Source organism: Mytilus trossulus, chromosome 12 (genome assembly GCF_036588685.1).
Source record: "Mytilus trossulus isolate FHL-02 chromosome 12, PNRI_Mtr1.1.1.hap1, whole genome shotgun sequence".
Lineage (NCBI taxonomy): Eukaryota > Metazoa > Mollusca > Bivalvia > Mytilida > Mytilidae > Mytilus > Mytilus trossulus.
This window is the reverse complement of record NC_086384.1, coordinates 46,588,594-46,601,632: the sequence shown is the minus strand read 5'-3', so window position 1 is coordinate 46,601,632 and position 13,039 is coordinate 46,588,594. Positions and strand designations below refer to the sequence as shown.

The 13,039-nt window shown below is 31.9% G+C and overlaps 1 protein-coding gene across 1 annotated transcript; it reads right to left on the bottom strand.

The window, feature by feature from the left end:
- Positions 1 to 3,039: 3,039 nt before the first annotated feature.
- On the bottom strand, positions 3,040 to 7,159 carry LOC134692510 (guanylate cyclase 32E-like). The gene is made up of 4 exons (XM_063552968.1): positions 6,331 to 7,159; positions 5,386 to 5,678; positions 4,105 to 4,242; positions 3,040 to 3,224 (listed from the first exon to the last, which is right to left on the bottom strand). The coding sequence occupies exons 1-4, from the start codon at positions 6,837 to 6,839 to the stop codon at positions 3,040 to 3,042; spliced, it is 1,125 nt and encodes a 374-aa protein (XP_063409038.1). The 5' UTR covers positions 6,840 to 7,159.
- Between the last annotated feature and the right edge of the window lie 5,880 nt (positions 7,160 to 13,039).

Sequence of the window (13,039 nt, the reverse complement as noted above, 5' to 3'; positions counted from 1 at the left end):
ACAGTTATTTATAAAAAAAAAAAATGGATTATAGTGTCAAAACATGCGATATGAAAAATTATGTTATGATCTCTTTATCATATGCTTCAACAATGGAGAAAAATAACAAATTCATATATTGATCCTTTTACGTGGTTCCAAATTAGAAGTTAAAAGAGTGAAAAGTTGACGGACGTCGGGGCCCTAGATTTGTTACATTCGATATGCAATCTTTCTATGTTGACATGAATATCAATTTTGTGGTCATTTTTATAAATTTTCTGTATACAAAACTTTGAATTTTTCGAAAAACTAAGGATTTTCTTACCCCAGGAGTAGATTACCTTAGCCGTATTTGGCACAACTTTTTGGAATTTTGGGTCCTCAATGCTCTTCAACTTTGTATTTGTTTGGCTTTTTTAACTATTTTGATCTGAGCGTCACTGATGAGTCTTATGTAGACGAAACGCGCGTCTGGCGTATAAAATTATAATCCTAGTATTTTTGATAACTATCTATCACATGCCTAAACAGAGAGGTAAAGATACAAATATTAATATGGACGAACCGACAAAAATATACATATTGAACACTGTTTGGAAAAGTCAACTTTTTTAAAGTAACTTTCTAAATTTTGTTTGAAACTTTTAAAAATGCATTTATTAAATATTTTTCCTGTTTTTTGTTTTTGTTTGTTTGATTTCTTTAATTATTTGAAAACTATACTTTCCAATATTCAGTAAGGATTGTGATAGTAAAACTTTCAGAAGTGTCGATTTCATTTGTTCTACCTTAAAACTCTGTTGCAGCAGTGCAGCATATCCGTTTTCACTGTTTTATATTTGTACATACATTTTGTCGACAGATGAAATCGAAAATAAATTTTAAAAAGCTGTGATTGTTTACAATTTATACATCAAGTTTTATTGTTCTGATATGATAGATACAGTGGATAGTGACGATGTATCAGTTATACAACTGTTGTGATCAGTTCCAGTTAACCAGTAAGTCTTTGGCGACAAACTGTGTTCTTCCAATATAGCCTTCATCTGAAAGGAAAAGAAACTTAAATCGTCAAATGCAATGGTCTAAATCTTGAATTCACTTTTTTACAAAATGCTAACGTTTTTCTTCTTTAGAAAAAGACAACCGTATCTGTCATTGGCAAATCCTGTCCGAATATTTGCTTCTCAATGATCATTTTTGTCGAGCCTTCGACTTTTGTCGAAAAAGCGAGACTATTAAAGCGATCCTACATTCCGTCGTCGTCGGTGTCGTCGGCGTCGTACACAAATATTCACTCTGTGGTTAAAGTTTTTGAAATTTAATAACTTTCTCAAACTATACTGGATTACTTCCAAATGTGGACAGAAGCTTGTTTATGATCACAAGATAGTATCCAGAAGTTAATTTTGTAAAAATAAAATTCCATTTTTCCGTATTTTACTTATAAATGGACTTGGTTTTTCTGTGGGGAAACATTACATTCACTCTGTGGTTAAAGTTTTTGAAATTTTAATAACTTTCTTAAACTTATCCTGGGTTTGTACCAAACATGGACAGAAGCTTGTTTATGATCAAAAGATAATATACAGAAGTAAATTTTGTATAAAAATAAATCTGTTTTTTCCGTATTTTACTTCTAAATGGACTTAGATTTTCTTCAAGTTAACTTTACATACTGTCTGCAGTTAAAGTTTTTAAACATTTAAAAGATTCATAAACTATCCTTGATTTTTACCAAACTTGGACAGAAGCTTCTTACAATCAAAAGAATATAGTATCAAGAAGAATACTTTTTTCTCTCATTTTTGTTAAGCCTGTGATTTTCAGCAAAAGTAGGCGAGACACTTGGTGCCGCGGAACCCTTACAATTTTTTCTTCAATTTCGCACTTTATTTAGCCTTTTTCTCGTTTTGATTCGGGCGTCAATGATGAGTTTTCCTTAAACGAAACGTGCGTGTTACATATTCAATTTTGATCCTGCTACATGTATCTATGGTGAGTTTATATAAACCGATGCTTTGATAATTTGCTTTGATCAAAAGGTGTTCAATGCATATTTTGTATTTTGTGAAAAGTTTTGGTCAATTCCAAAAATAAAGAAATTCTATTATGCTTCGTGATTTTACATCATCAATAAAATAGACGAGGCCATTACACGTGCATTAAAGCACAGTTATCATATTTAGAAATGAAAATAAATATTAAAGGAGTGTCATCCTTAAACAATGCTTTGTAAACTTACGGTATTTGTTAATGAACCATTCATTCTTTCTGATATTTCAAATCCACCAATGTTAGATAGAAGTCTTTTTGTTGTAGCACTAACTTGAGTTTTATTGGCTGAAAGGAAGAAAATATGTTTTAGATAATGTCTTTTGCAGTTACTGACGGTTATGGGAAGAAATATTAAAACAATATAAATCAGGCGGAATAAATAATACATTTGTTCCAACGAGAACAGATATTACATTATTTAAAGACAGGTTTCCCATGGAACTTCTAATATGAAAAATTAAAAATAACATATGCATTTAATTTGACAATACGCATTGCAGATTTTTTACAATAAGTTATCATATTTTATGTAACTATACATAATTGAAGTAAGTAAACTTTTCGAGGTTCTGTGTCAACTTTAATTTCAAATATCACAATAAAATTCATGAAAGAGAGTAAGATAAGCGAATGCTACTATAGGGACTTTAAAACGCATAAGCCGAAAACTAAACTGACAATCCACCATTTTCTACATAAGAAGAACCTGTACCAAGTCATGTGAATATGACAGTTGTTATCCATTCGTTTGCTGTCTTTTATCTTTTGATTTTTCCAGTTGGTTAAGAACTTTCCGTTTTCAGTTTTCTTAAGAGTTCAGTGTTTTTGTGATTTTTCTTTTTTGCTATGGTAAAAAGTGAAATTACAAATATGCCTAACTCCAGATAATATTTAAAACGGAAAGTTTTTTTTTTCTATCAAATTGCAAAATGAAATGTTCATACACTCCTAACAAATGGAAAACAGCTGCCAAATTATTGAATCAATACCGTCGTTTCTTTATGTAGAAAATGATGACATAAACAAGCTAGCTAAAATAATCAAATTAGATTTCATTATCCTTTGAAAATATTTTAAAGTCTTACTTTCACTAGATGATTCCATGAGTTCAGCCACACGAACTGTCGATCCAAATAAACAATATTTCGGATTCTTAGATCCTACTACTCCGGCCACCACTGGACCTAAAAATAGATTAAAATATTTTATTTTCATCCCAATTCATGATTATAGGACTATTTATATATGATATGAAACTAGGATGATCCTTTTGGAATATTGGGTCCTCAATGTTCTTTAGCTCCGTCCTTTGTTTAGCCATTTTTACTTCGTTCTGGCGTCACTGCTGAGGCTTTTGTAGACAAAACGCAGTTTAATACACGAGTTTATTTGAGCTTGGTATATATGATGATCATGTGACCATTCATTTTCCGATCAATTGTAGTAAAGATTTACATCATTTACAATTTTTCCAAATAATTCCGAAACAATAATATGTTTCAATTGTACAAAGCAACAACAAACGATGCATTGTGAAAACATTTAAAAAAAATGTTAATTACGGACCGTGGACAGCATTAGATATCGCTTGATATCTCAATGACCAGGCTTATAGTTATAGTATTAAATTGTAATGCAACATCGATATACGTAGATTGGTAATGTAAAGTTGTCTTAAAAGGTAATTTGTAGGCTCTTCACGTAAAGAAATACAAAAATTGCAAAGTAAGATACTGAAAATAAGTCAATAAACTGCACCTAACGGAAATTTAATAAAAAGTGTTTCTACATTATATAAGTCTTGTTGTATGATGTTTCGTCAATCTACGTCTCAAAGTAACTTAAGTGTAAATTTACTACGAAGCATGCATATCAAAAGACGCTTATCATGTCCTTCCAACGGGTCTCGCTACTTTTGAAGTGCATGCGATGTCCTTAGATATTCTTTTATTTTTTCTTCGATAATAATTTAGAAGATTGGAAAAGCTGTACGTACTGTTCACTTTAATCTATCATATAGTTTTAATTTATTTGTATTTGATACTGATGAAATTTTTCATTTACCTGAATGACAGCCAATTCTGATCTTATAATTCATTCCAGGAAACTGGGGCAACTTCAATTGTTTGGTATGATGTAGAATGTCTAGTGCTAAACTTGCTATTTCAGAGGCATGTCTTGTACCATTTGTTGTTGGAACACCTGTAAAAGATTTATTAGAATTGAGAAAGGAAATGGTGAATGTGTCAAAGCGACAACAACCCGACTATAGAGTAGACAACAGCCGAAGTCCACCAATGGGTCTTCAATGTAGCGAGTAACTCCTGCGACCGGATGGCGTCCTTCAGCTGGCCCCTTAAAAAGTATGTATACTAGTACAGTGATAATTGACGTCATACTAATTTAAACTCCGAATTATACACAAGAAAGTAAAACTAAAAATCATACAAGACTAACAAAGGTCAGAGGCTCCTGACTTGGAACAGGCGCAAAAATGCGGGATAGTTGTCGTCACACAATGATACTTATTTTGTTGGATGACCACAACAAGTAATTTTTTTTTCTACAGACTTCATTTTATTTTGTGCAATATTTGTGATTGTAAATTGTAAATTTATGATTCATTTATAAATCTATTGTTTTTATATGACAGAAATTGAAAAAAATTATGTTTCAGTTCTGTTTAAATACTTTGCATTCAGAGTCTTACCAGATAAAAATTTGCCGTTTCTTATTCAAATTGATTATTGGTTATTTCATTGTCCATACCAAAAAATTAATATATCGTCACACCATTGGTTGAATGTTTTACAACATTGTGTTGACTACTTTTGATCAAATTACCTAAACGCAATAGATAATGAAACGACGAATTACAAACAGAGTCCTTCGTCATTAGTTTTTTTCCAAGTTTATATTTGTTTATATTTTTATACGTCGTATAATAAATTTAAGACCATAAGCAATTTCATTGTATTTTTAACACCTTAATGAAAATTACTTTATCTATAGAAGAAAGGTCGAATATTTGTTTATTTGTTGCTTTTTTCAGGCTAGCCAGTCGATCAAAACGTAACATTCCGGTGTACTTTATTGAATTTTCTGACCCAGAACTTATCCAATTTCAAGTGGTGTTTTTTTTCCACGTGAAATATCTAACTATAAACAAATTCAAATAAGAACAATCAAGTGAAAAGTATGTTGTTGGTAAAAGTGATATTTATATAAAAATAATAATGATTTCAGTAGTATACCGCTGTTCAAAAGTCATAAATCGAGTGAGAGAAAACAAATCCGCGTAACAAACTTTTCTGTTCTATATATTTCAAAGTAGTTATTACTCACCGGAAACGACCATATATCCATCTCCTATTGTTTCCAGTTTGTACACGTCATAATTCGACAATCTACAGTCAAAACATGAAAATAGAGTATTCAGCATTTCCACGACCTGATACGGAGAACTTCTGGAGGATAGACTTGTAAAACCAACAATGTCACTCAAGAGAATGGTACAGTCTACAAATTGTTCTGCACTAACAAAGTCATTTCGTTTCAATTGTTCGGCAACTGGTTGTGGTAATAGTTGATACAATAAAGCGTCACTCTGCTTTTTATTCCTGTTCAAAGCTTGAGTTCTGAAAGAAAAGAAAATATATTAATTTAATAGTAAAACATCCTATCAACAAAAAGTATCTACGTCAAACAACGACAGTATTGTTGCCCGTTTAGTATTCTGGTATAAACACACAGTTTTGCTATAACATCAATCTTTAATTAAAAGTGTATATACATGTTGATGTGTAAATGACTACATAGTGTATACGCTACTCCTTGGTGTCTGATCCATTTCTCCTGTTCATTTATTGGGCTAGATACATGTGTACAGCGTATTCGTAAAAAAACCAGACACGGTTCTTTATAATTTGGATACATGATAACAAGTACCGTATATTGACAAATGATTAATTTGTGGTTTCATTTCATTTAATTTATGGGTACAACTGACAAATATAAAATCTTTTGATGAAATATTTGTATTTTGTTTTTTCTATATAGTTCATATTTTATTGTAAAACTAAAGGGTGATCTTATTTTTAAAAAGCATTTTAAAGACTTTAATTTCTAATGATAAAAAAAAAATAATTTCAAAATTAATGTTAGATATTTTAATTTGTGTTCATATTACCATAACTGAAATGACATTACTGTTAATTAGCAAACACCAACCCTGTCTTACTTCTATCATTTAAAGTTATGATGGCTTATATATCTAATGACCGTACTTACTTTTCAGCTATTTTAAAAGAATATTGTTGAATTCTTGATGTCAGCAAGTAGGCAGAGTAAATGAGGACTGGACTAAAAATTGCCACAACTATAAAGACAACCACAGAAGTGACCAGACCGTTAAATACAATGTAAGCTCTTTTTTGTAATACGGTGTCTATCTTGACCGTAAGTGCCTGTTGAATATTTTCAATAACTTGGCGATATATGTTCATTTCTGAAATCCATATTTGAACCAACTTAGCCGAACCTTCTGGTATCGAGGATTTGTTTAACCTGACTTCAGATCTCATACGATCTATCTCCAGTTGCGTGGTATTCATCATCTTTAAGCTGTCTTCATATGTTTTATCAATAACATCTGAATATTGTCTTGCAGCTTCAAGACAGGTGTTTGCAGTATCTTGACTTTCTATGAAAAGTACATAATTTCTAATGTCACGAAAAGACCCCTTTGAGTAGAAGTAAATACCATAACTCAGTTCTCTGTCAATGTACTCACGACCCATTAGTAATTCCTGAAAAGCTACCAACGATTTCCAAATAAACCCAGTCTCCTCTTCCCCTAATGTGGCATAAAACGAGCTTATAAATATTTCAATATCGTTTGAATAAAAAATAATTTCACCTGTAAAAGTAGACTTTGACAATAGTAATGCGTTTCGATGCTTGAGCAAATGTAATCTATATTTCTCACGTGATTGCAGCTCTTCTCTTTGATTGGTGTTGCTGACAGGCCATGTATACAACTGCTTTAGAGCGAGATCTGTATCTTGATAGACTGATAAGAGATCTGCTTTAGTGTATAAGCCTATCTCCCCGATATACAGAGAAGATTTATAGCGTTCTAACTGAAGGGCGCTTACTAATTTGCCAATATTTGCCTTAAAATCAATATTTCTTATGACGTGTTCGGTTTTGAAGTGTAACCTCAAAGACGATGTAAAACCAATGGCAGTCATTACAGACAAAATCGTAATTGGAAATAAAACAATGGAAACCATCTTTGCTGTTTGTTTCCGCTTCCCGGATGCAGTTATTGGATTTCCTGAAAAAGACAATAATTGGATATAACAATAACATTATACAGCATATGTACGTTTTTTTTAAAATAAACTTTAGACAGATTGTCGGGCACAACAAACGAATTATGTTCAATAGAAGGCCACTTTTTAAAAGCGTCGACCCATTTTGCAGAACTAAATTCTTTGTCAACTATTAATTATGACTTATCTTGAACATGCATGACATACTAGCCATTATACATCATAGAAAATTCAACCAATCAAGAAAGCAAGCAAGCAATTATTTAATTCGTTTATGACAGACTGTTATTAATATAAATTTCATATTGAAATGCAAGACTTATTAATGCGAAAAACTAATTACTTACACATTTCTCAAACAATACAAAGGGTTCATCATAGTAGACTTTGTATATGATAATCACAGTCTAAGTAAAAAGAGAGCAGATAAAGAGATAGAATAAAAAAAATACCATGTACCAAATAAAACCAACGACAAGACAAACAACAATAATAAAACATCCCCAGTGAATACCATGACTCAAATAAAACCAGCGACAATACACACAACAATAATAAAACATCCCCAGTGAAAACCATGACTCAAATAAAACCAACGACAAGACAAACAACAATAATAAAACATCCCCAGTGAATACCATGACTCAAAAAAAACCAGCGACAATACACACAACAATAATAAAACACCCCAGTGAATACCATGACTCAAATAAAACCAGCGACAATACACACAACAATAATAAAACATCCCCAGTGAATACCATGACTCAAATAAAACCAGCGACAAGACAAACGACAATAATAAAACATCCCCAGTGAATACCATCACTCAAATAAAACCAACGACAAGACACACAACAATAATAAAACATCCCCAGTGAATACCATGACTCAAATAAAACCAACGACAAGACAAACGACAATAATAAAACACCCCCAGTGAATACCATGACTCAAATAAAACCAACGACAAGACAAACGACAATAATAAAACATCCCCAGTGAATACCATGACTCAAATAAAACCAACGACAAGACAAACAACAATAATAAAACATCCCCAGTGAATACCATGACCCAAATAAAACCAACGACAAGACAAACGACAATAATAAAACATCCCCAGTAAATACCATGACTCAAATAAAACCAACGACAAGACAAACAACAATAATGAAACATCCCCAGTGAATACCATGACTCAAATAAAACCAACGACAAGACAAACGACAATAATAAAACATCCCCAGTGAATACCATGACTCAAATAAAACCAACGACAAGACAAACGACAATAATAAAACACCCCCAGTGAATACCATGACTGAAATAAAACCAACAACAAGACAAACGACAATAATAAAACACCCCAGTGAATACCATGACTAAAAAAAAACCAGCGACAATACACACAACAATAATAAAACACCCCAGTGAATACCATGACTCAAATAAAACCAGCGACAATACACACAACAATAATAAAACATCCCCAGTGAATACCATGACTCAAATAAAACCAGCGACAAGACAAACGACAATAATAAAACATCCCCAGTGAATACCATCACTCAAATAAAACCAACGACAAGACACACAACAATAATAAAACATCCCCAGTGAATACCATGACTCAAATAAAACCAACGACAAGACAAACGACAATAATAAAACACCCCCAGTGAATACCATGACTCAAATAAAACCAACGACAAGACAAACGACAATAATAAAACATCCCCAGTGAATACCATGACTCAAATAAAACCAACGACAAGACAAACAACAATAATAAAACATCCCCAGTGAATACCATGACCCAAATAAAACCAACGACAAGACAAACGACAATAATAAAACATCCCCAGTAAATACCATGACTCAAATAAAACCAACGACAAGACAAACAACAATAATGAAACATCCCCAGTGAATACCATGACTCAAATAAAACCAACGACAAGACAAACGACAATAATAAAACATCCCCAGTGAATACCATGACTCAAATAAAACCAACGACAAGACAAACGACAATAATAAAACACCCCCAGTGAATACCATGACTGAAATAAAACCAACAACAAGACAAACGACAATAATAAAACACCCCAGTGAATACCATGACTCAAATAAAACCAACGACAAGACAAACGACAATAATAAAACATCCCCAGTGAATACCATGACTCAAATAAAACCAACGACAAGACAAACGACAATAATAAAACACCCCAGTGAATACCATGACTCAAATAAAACCAACAACAAGACAAACGACAATAATAAAACACCCCAGTGAATACCATGACTCAAATAAAACCAACGACAAGACAAACGACAATAATAAAACATCCCCAGTGAATACCATGACTCAAATAAAACCAACAACAAGACAAACGACAATAATAAAACACCCCAGTGAATACCATGACTCAAATAAAACCAACGACAAGACAAACGACAATAATAAAACATCCCCAGTGAATACCATGACTCAAATAAAACCAACGACAAGACAAACGACAATAATAAAACACCCCCAGTGAATACCATGACTCAAATAAAACCAACGACAAGACAAACGACAATAATAAAACATCCCCAGTGAATACCATGACTCAAATAAAACCAACAACAAGACAAACGACAATAATAAAACACCCCAGTGAATACCATGACTCAAATAAAACCAACGACAAGACAAACGACAATAATAAAACATCCCCAGTGAATACCATGACTCAAATAAAACCAACGACAAGACAAACGACAATAATAAAACACCCCAGTGAATACCATGACTCAAATAAAACCAACAACAAGACAAACAACAATAATACAACATCTCATAGAAAACCAAGTACTGAGAAACAGAAATCCAACCAAACACTGAAAGTTAACGATGGTGCTCCAGAAGGGTTAGCAGTTCTTGGCTATATGTGTGACATCTGTTTTGTTGCACACTCATGTAAAATAAAGTAATGTTTCAATCGAAAAGACGAAGGCGTATGATGTGTTCTATCTTTACGTGTTGGGTAACAAATAAAGGCAACAGTAGTATACCGCTGTTCGAAAGTCATGAATCGATTAGGATAAAAACAAATCCGGGGTACAAACTAAAACCGAGGACTAAAGAGTAAACAACGAAATAACAGAAATACCGAAGTGCAACAAAAAATCAAACGAACTATAAGGTACTTACCAAAACAAAGTTTTCTGCATGGATTTCTGTTAGTATTTCTGAATGCTATTCTTGTTATCACCTCGTTAAAACCACTCGGACTCAATGACGGAAGAGATCCATTGTCAGACTTAAAGCTAGGCAAAGATAAATGTACGGGAAGTACCTGATTTCGTTTCACCATTTCAAAAAAAAATCTGAAATTACGATTATTGAAAAGTTATGTCAAGATAGATAATATGATATGACATAAACAAAATAAAAAAATATTGTACCCCAAAAAGTTCCATACTAAGAATCATTGACATACAAACCAAGCCTTTAATTCAACAAATAACAAAAATCAACAAATGACGCATGGTCCGATTTTTCTTACTTTGAACAGGCTAAAAAAGTAAACCAGTCGATAAATCGAATAAATCAAAAACAAGAAAAATTGTATTTTTTTAAAAATCAAAATAGTTTTCAGATCAATTTCTTTATGAACAACACGGGTATCATGATAACATTATCAAAATCTACATCATAGACACTAGTTTAGATTCTCTATTCCTGCCCCAATGGAATAAATCCTGTTTCAAGTCGCATAAATGAATGTATTGCATAGTGAAGAAAAGATCACATTTAATTTATTAAATTTAATTAAAAATGATGAAAATTAAATGTGGATTGGTTTCTGCTGATGATATATATACATTTTCAATTAAACTAAGGTTATACAGTTGATTTTTAAGCATTTGACAAATCACTAACATGTTTGCATGCCCAGGAGGTTTTAATTTAAACAAAGAATAAAAATTGTCAAATAAATAATATGCCTTTTTAAACAGAACCTCAGGTCAAGTTTTGTATGCTGTCATCTTGCAGTTGATTTGACAACAGTCTCTTCTAGAATATTTTTAGCAGTAACATATTTTGTTACAATCGAATTTGATTGATATTAACTTTCAAATATAATTATCATAATCTATGTAAAAACATTTGATATCTTACCTTTCTTGCTTTAAGTATGTTATATTAATGAGCACAATTGTTTAGATGTGTTGCTTATATCTGATTTGAAAGGTGTTAATTATTCATAATAGCACGTGAAATTTTTTTAACACCATTACACTGCCATTAAAACCTGCACAAACTGGATGAAAGCTAGTAAAAACTATAAGACATACAAAACTAAACAGTAAATCGATAGAGATAGTTTACTTATTCAGTAATGAGCTAATGATAATGATGAAATATATTTTCAATTCTATTGATCATGGTTTCATAGATAAAGACAGTGCAAGCTTTATAAGAAACACTATTATTTTATCATCAAAGCATAAAATTCGACTGTTAATGTTTTCTGGAATCATCTCCATCTCGTTAATGAAACTGATTAGAATACAATTCAGAGATTTGTAATTTCATCTATTGAATTTGCATCCTTAATTAAATTTCATTAAAACAATGATGATAGAAAGTACAGATGATACATATTTCATCAAGAGTAATGCCCTTTGTTCTTAATGGTCACATATAGGGGTAAATTCAGTAAAAAAATCTCCCATTTACTTTAATGCTAATCTATGTATGGAATTAAATTTTCACCTGATTTACCTTTAGAAATTGGAAACTTTCATATAACATTCACGAAAGTACAAATGAAGCCCTATCTTTTGCATTAATAAAAACAGTGGGCCATGCGGCATTTTTGGGCATTCACATGGCCTTGTTTACAAACAATTTAGATTTGCACTGAATTCCTATACTGACCCCCACTATTTTTCAACCCTGTAGGAAAAAAATATTAGTATATTCAGCATTTTTTTTTTTTTTTTTTTCAACTCTAGTTTTGATCCATCTGCCAAAAAATATTTATTACAAACATTACCTACCTACCTGTCTTCAGTGTTATACAGAAAGCATTCCCCTAAATGGGCGGTCCCTGATGATGTATATTTATTTACTGAATTTACCCCTATAGTTGTTAATGTCTGTGTCAATTTGGTCTCTTGTGGACAGTTGTCTTATTGTCAATCATACCATATCTTCTTTTTTATTTTTGTGTCAATTGCAGTAAAATCGTTTAACGATTGTTGTGTTAATAAGCAATACATTCTACTTTAATAAAAATCTTAGGTATACTGAAATAAAATTGAGAATGGAACTGGCGTAAGGGTCAAAATGATTGGTTCTTTAGAAACATTTTTGGATGCATTTCTGTTTTGCTAATTGCTATAACGAGTCCACATGATGATAGAAGTGCCATTTCATTTTAATATTCCCTTATACATAGTTCATGCTTCCGAAGCTCTTTACATGTATAGTTTATACACGACCCTATGAAGGCTGCTACACAGTGTATCTTCTTTTATGCATCTAAAAAAATATGATGTTACAGCAAGTATGAATTCAGTGTGTGTCCTTTTATCTTTATTTCTATGGGGAAACTGTTAGAAAATATAGTGAGATAGTCATTTGATATGCAAACATTGTT

Excerpts from the sequence above, each read along its gene's own strand:
- LOC134692510 (XM_063552968.1), bottom strand. The coding sequence starts at position 6,839 with ATGGGTCGTGAGTACATTGACAGAGAACTGAGTTATGGTATTTACTTC. Across the intron at positions 4,243-5,385 it reads TGGATATATGGTCGTTTCCG|GTGTTCCAACAACAAATGGT; the intron begins GTGAGTAATAAC and ends AATCTTTTACAG. Across the intron at positions 3,225-4,104 it reads CAGAATTGGCTGTCATTCAG|GTCCAGTGGTGGCCGGAGTA; the intron begins GTAAATGAAAAA and ends ATCTATTTTTAG.